This window comes from Helobdella robusta, assembly GCF_000326865.2.
Source record: "Helobdella robusta unplaced genomic scaffold HELROscaffold_21, whole genome shotgun sequence".
Taxonomy (NCBI): Eukaryota; Metazoa; Annelida; class Clitellata; order Rhynchobdellida; family Glossiphoniidae; genus Helobdella; species Helobdella robusta.
The window spans coordinates 1,382,496-1,388,965 of NW_008704124.1; the positions used below are offsets into that span (position 1 = coordinate 1,382,496).

The following is a 6,470-nucleotide window of genomic DNA, read 5'->3' on the forward strand; positions in this document are numbered from 1 at the left end:
ACTCATTGCTGCTTTATTGCAGTGTCGCTCACACAGGTTAGATTAAAACATAGACTAGACAGCTACCTTCATCTATTCTTAAATTGACGACGTTAAACCGTGAGTTTAAAATTTTTTCAAATACGCATTTTAAATACAAATTTTTCAGCTGGAGCCAATCCAGATGTCTTAGCACACGTGTAGTAAAACACCCAACTTTAGGAAATTTGATCAACCATTTTGAATAATATGTTGTGGAAAACTTAGCTCCACTTTTTGCTTAAATTAGATAACTTTTCGAATAAAATATTCAAAAAACATGGCTCACGACATCAGTTGTTTGTATAGAAGTTGATAGCCAAGTAAAAATATTAAATCTTTCCTTTTTCATTCAGTTTACCACATTACACAGATAAATTGAACACCAGAATTTCGTACGAACATGCAAAAGATTTCCACACTTAAAACTTTGGAGAAAACTGAACGAATTTTTAATAAAGTCAATAAAAAATTGCAGTTACGTACATGGCTTGTTTCAACATTTGACAAAGCAACGCACTCTGAACACGTTTCAGCACATCTTTGCCCAAAGACCAGGTTACCGCACCACAGAGACGATATATATTAATAGTAGGGTGTTTATATTTCTTTTTAGTTTCTTAATGTCAGAAAAATTAGACATTTTATTGTTTTAAAACTTTTATTAAATCAATTTGCAGTAAGAGATGTTATGTTATGTTCACAAAAGTTATTTTCTGTATCAACTTGGTCCTGGGTATGACATAAAACTGCATCCACGCTGCCTTGCGTGCTTTTAAGCGAAAGGCTAGGCCCACCGCTTATAACTGATGGTTGTCGTCAGGATGGGTGTCCGGATGTAAAAACTTTTCCCCAAATTATTCTTATGCCATCACAAAGAAAAACAACGGCCCCTAGTTCCCAGCAGGCCTTAAGTGGTCAAGGGGTGCCAAGAATCCCTGGGAAGTATGCAATAGCGGAGGGATGTTGCAGAAAAATTCAGAATGGCCCCTCTATGGTACTTAGACTTGGAACGCTCAATGTTGGATCACTGACTGGCCGCAGCATGGAAATCGCAGAAATGCTCGAGCGTAGAAGGATTGACATCTGCTGCCTTCAGGAAACCCGATAGAAATCGAATGGTGTCTGTCATGTTAACTCAGACAAAGAAAAATATAAACTATTCTGGAATGGTCAAAAGACGGCCAAAAATGGTGTTGGAATTTTTGTCAGAGAACCGCTAGCCCAAGAAGTACTGGATATTAAAAGGATTAGTTCACGTCTCATGTGGATCAAGCTTCGCATAGAAAAGCAAACATTGATTATTTTTTCTGCATACGCACCACAGACAGGCGAATCAGAAGAGATGAAAAATGACTTCTGGACTGCATTCTCTGACACCATCTCAACAATACCAAAATCTGAAACAATCCTGATTGGAGGTGATCTCAATGGCCACGTTGGAGAGAAAACAGATGGTTTTGACAACGTACATGGCGGTTTTGGCTATGGAAAATGGAATGAAGATGGCAACCGCATCCTTGAGTTTGCTGAAAGTCACGGGTTTTGTTTACTGAACACATATTTTAGAAAGAGGTCAGAACATCTCATAACATACAAAAGTGGACCATCAGCCACGCAAATTGATTTCTTCGCTGTCAAGCAACAACATCGAAGGCTATTCAAAAACGTTAAAGTTATACCTGGCGAATCATGTGTCGCCCAACATAAACTCCTTGTGGCAGACCTGGTTGTCAAACTGTCAAAACATAAGTCTAAACAAATGCCTCGGAGAATCAAAACGTGGAAGCTGAAAAGCAATATTCATCGAGAAAAATTTCAACAGATTGTCGCCCCACAGTTAGACCACCAATCGCAGCCAGTACAGATTGGAGTACATACAAAACCGTTTTAATGAACGTTGCAACTACAGTTTGTGGGAAAACTGGTACAAAACGTCAGTATGAACGTGACACTTGGTGGTGGAATGACAGTGTACAAAATGCAATAGCTGAAAAGAAAGTTGCATACAAGCAATGGCAAAAATCAAAGTCTGTTGATGACCATAAAATTTTCCGTGAGAACAGCTATGCAAGACGTCAAGTTGCACTGGCTCGGACAGATCAGTGCAGAGAGTGGCTCACTAAAAGCAAAGGTGAACAAATGAAATCTTTGTATCGTATAGCAAAACAAGCAAAGCGTACGAAAAAGGACATAGTTGGTGCCTCATGTATCAAAAACGACAAAAATGAGATGGTTCTTGAACAAGATGAGATCAAGCTACAGTGGAGAGAATACTTCAACCGTCTGTTAAACGAAACAAATCCCATCAATGTTAACTTTGACGCTCCACCCATCGAAGGTCCGATTTCAGACATCACTATAGAGGAGCTTACAGAAGCTCTAAAAGCTATGAAGGATGGAAAGGCAGCAGGGCCCTCTGGACTCACAAATGACATTATCAAAGCATCTGGTACTGCAGGTATCCAAACGTTACTACAACTTTGCCGTGAAATCTGGAGAAATTGCTCAATGTCGACTGAATGGAACTATAGCATGACAGTCCCGCTATACAAAGGCAAAGGTGATCCATTGAACTGTTCATCATATCGGGGTATACGTCTGTTAGAACACTCCCTGGAAATTGTCGAAAAAATCATTGAGAGAAGATTAACGTCGTGCATCACAATCGGAAATTATCAATTTGGTTTTCTAGCGGGGAAATCAACAATTGATGCAATTTACATCCTTCGGCAACTGCAAGAGAAGTACCTCGCAAAGCATTAACAACTATCACATATTTTTGTAGACCTTGAAAAAGCATTTGATCGAGTTCCCCGTGAAGCAATCAGGTGGAGTCTACGTCGACAACTCATTCCAGAATATCTTGTTCGACTTGTGATGGAAATGTATACGAATACTAAGACTCTTGTCAGCACAACGGTTGGAAACACAGATGCATTTGACATCGGCGTTGGAGTTCACCAAGGCTCGATTCTCAGTCCACTTTTATTTATAACTGTGATGGAAAAAATCACAAAACCGATACGCACTGGTGACATTTGGAATCTAGTATATGCAGATATCGTTTTAACAGCCACGTCTGAGCAGAATGCAGCACAGATGTTTGAAGATTGGAACACAGACTCGCCGATCATGGATTCAAAGTCAACATCAGCAAAACCAAAGCAATGAACACTGGTGAACCCATCCAATCCACAGCTACTGGACGATGGCCCTGTTCAGTTTGTAAAGCTGGTGTAAGTAACAATTCAATCAAGTGTCAGCAGTGTAACCAGTGATGTCACAAACGTTGTTCAAAAATAGTTGGTACTTTATCTAAAGTGTCAAATTTTGTTTGTCCTGCTTGCATCAATCCACAACAACAAATTCAAAATGGCACTGTTTTTGAAGCCATTAAAATAGAGAAAGTCACATCGTTTCAATATCTAGGGGATGTTCTGGATTGTACTGGAACAGCTGAAGCTGCCGTTCGAGCACGCATACGTGCAGCCTGGAATAAATGGCATCTCCTTGCCTCTATATTGATGCGGCGTGACATCCCACTACCACTACGATCAAGACTTTATAAATCTGTGATACGTCCGGTGTTGTTATATGGTGCAGAAACATGGCCAATGACAACCAAACTGGAACAACTTCAACGAACCGACATGAAAATGCTCCGATGGATGCAACGAATTAGTCTGAAGGACCACATCAAATCTACCGAAATCCTGCGTCGTGCTGGTTTAGATGATATAAAGAACAAATGCCGGCAACACCGTCTGCGGTGGTTTGGTCATGTCAAACGAAGTGGAAACAGTGCCATAACTTCTCTTGCAGATGTTGAAGTACCTGGCACACGTCCCAAAGGCCGTCCAAAGAAGTCCTGGTCGCAAACAATCGAGCAAGACATGAAAGCTCTAAATTTAAATGAAATGGATACAACTGATCGTCTAATTTGGCGCAAAAAGTTGATGGAAAAGAAAACAACGTCCTACCTCGGGAAACCGGGTCTCTGGACGCAAAACGAAGATTGATTGATTGATTGATAGGGTGCTAACCACAAAAACGTAATCACATCACATTTCGTTAAATACGCCAGTGGTTAAAAACTGCGCTTGAAAGGTCCTTTTACTACAACCCCTTTTATTAATCTACTGTTTTAAACAAAAGCAATTGAAATCAAAATACAATAAATAAAATGTTTAAAAAAATCTTAAGTCGGTAAATCAGAATGCGAAAAATAGTGTTAAATATGTAGTTCAAACAAAAGCGTATGAATATGGAATGTATGATGATCAGCAATGTAACGAAAAACCAAACGTGAACACTTTTAAAATAAATCAACAAAACATTTATGCTATTCGACGAAACATCCTGTTCTCCATCACAATTGCTGGTAGATTTCAAGCGAAACAAATCCAACATGAAATAAAACTAAATATATAACGCATTAACTTCAAACTATGAAACACAAAACCAACAAAACACCCTGGAATGTGAAGAATGCGCACAGCACATTACAATTCCAAACAAAGAGACAAACAAATACATCAAAAACACAAAAAACAAAGTATGAAAACACGTTATAAACAAAATAATATGTATAAATACTATAAAAATATTTAAAAATTATCACATTTACGAGTTCAATGATGATTTTCGACAATAAAATAATCTTAATTAATTTGTTAAAAACAATAAAAAAAATTAATTTCAACTAAAAAAGGAGGTTTTGAAGGTTGAAAATGTTTTCATCCATTTTCAAAGAAGTGTCCTCATCGGCGGCATATTCTAATTTGTAGAAGAGGATGTAAGCATGCTGGTTGACAATTCTTCTTTCTGGCAGTTGCTCCACCCTGTAAGTTTCATTGATCATCAACCAAAATCAAAACTCACTTAATCGTTATTCTTCATGCAACGTTAAATTACTCAAAGTTATTTTCAAATTTTCGATTTTTCCATACAAGACGAGACGACGACACCGACTAGTAGAAGCAGTCATCGTATATTGATGGAGACAATCGCACACCTAACAACTAAATCACAATTGCCTGCATTTTCACACAGGAAATTGTGATTTTTAATCAGTTTTCAAAACTCGTATCATATACAACAATCGTTCCACATGAGGCATGCCGAAACCTTTGACAAACTATCATATGCATAGCGTATAGAATAATTTTGGTGTGCTAAGCATTCGAAAGTTAACTGGTCATTACTCAACTAAATGCACTAATTGTTAAAAATGCAAAACTGAAGAGATCGAATTGAGATAAAACAGACAGACAGACAGGCAAGCACGGAGACGGGCAGGTAGGTAGGCAGGCAGGAAAGCGTAATCAAAACATTGCAGAAAAATAAGTCCTTTCATATTTGAAAATTAAAAATTAAGACGTCATCCCCTGATTTGGCTACTGCTTTCTTTAGCAGCTATTTAGAAAGATTATCGTGAACCTTTCTTTGTGACGTCCACTTGTTCATTGAAGCTGTGCACATCTTGTGTTTCTTCAGCATTTTCCAAAAAAATGTCAATTTACTAGTTCCAAACAACAATAAGAGTTACAGAAGTGATTTTGAATGCTGTTTTATAAATAAAGTAAGAATGGGGTCGTCGTTTTTTAAATGAAACGAACAGCTAGAGTATGAGAGATAGGATTTATAGGAATACAACAACACACACGTTTAGACGGCATTTTCCCCGAGATCGGGGGTTGCCGTTTGGCTACCTATGATAAAACCGAAATATCCCTCGACGCCATCCACATCTGTCACTCGCCTCAGTATCACGCAACCCCGCTTTCACCCTGTTCTTCTCCACCTGCTCTCTCCATCCCAATCGCGGACGACCCCTTCCTACCACTCCTTCAACCTCGAACTCCAACGCTCGCCTAATTCCGACCCTTTCATCCCTTCTCAACACATGTCCATACCACCGCAATCTCGATCTTCTTATCAATGTCACAATGTCCTCATTCAGTCCCATCATTGACATCAGCTCTGTACTACTCCTCCTATCCTTCACTTTAACCCCACACATCATCCTCACCATAGCTCTTTCAGCCCTCTGCAGTACACTTTCCTCCTCTCTCCTCAACACCCAAGTTTCACCACCATATACCATCGCTGCTCTCACACATGCTTTATATACCCTCCCTTTCATCTTCACTGACCATTTCTTTCCACACAATACCCCACCCAGTTCCCTAAATTTCATCCATCCCACACGAACTCTAGCCGTAACTGCGCTCAAACATCCTCCATCCGCATTCAGCTTATCCCCTAAGTAAACAAAGCTTTCCACTCTTTCAATACCACCACTCAACCCCGTCCTTGCGTCCGTCCTATTAATCACACCATGAACACATTTCTTACTTTTGAACGTGCCTTCCACCTTTTTCAGTGCCCCCCTCAAACCACTACATCTCTTATGCACCCATTTCTGACATCCTATACACAACACCGAG

At 39.4% G+C, this 6,470-nt stretch overlaps 3 protein-coding genes across 3 annotated transcripts in view; 2 read left to right on the forward strand and 1 right to left on the reverse strand.

The window, feature by feature from the left end:
• Positions 1-421: 421 nt before the first annotated feature.
• On the forward strand, positions 422-1,129 carry HELRODRAFT_171627 (hypothetical protein; the record flags this gene model as incomplete). Its single annotated transcript, XM_009018333.1, has 2 exons — positions 422-576; positions 916-1,129. The coding sequence occupies 2 exons, from the start codon at positions 422-424 to the stop codon at positions 1,127-1,129; spliced, it is 369 nt and encodes a 122-aa protein (XP_009016581.1).
• A 30-nt stretch (positions 1,130-1,159) lies between these two features.
• On the forward strand, positions 1,160-1,462 carry HELRODRAFT_152516 (hypothetical protein; the record flags this gene model as incomplete). The annotated part of the gene is made up of 1 exon (XM_009018334.1): positions 1,160-1,462. A coding segment is annotated over one exon (303 nt), but the record flags the coding sequence as incomplete, so codon positions are not given.
• Positions 1,463-4,723: 3,261 nt separating this feature from the next.
• HELRODRAFT_171628 (hypothetical protein) overlaps positions 4,724-6,470 on the reverse strand; it is a gene marked incomplete at both ends in the record, with an annotated part of 8,470 nt that continues 6,723 nt past the window's right edge. Inside the window, one exon of the mRNA XM_009018335.1 lies at positions 4,724-4,862. Coding sequence (XP_009016583.1) covers positions 4,724-4,862 — 139 coding nt within the window. The remainder of the gene's footprint in view (positions 4,863-6,470) is intronic.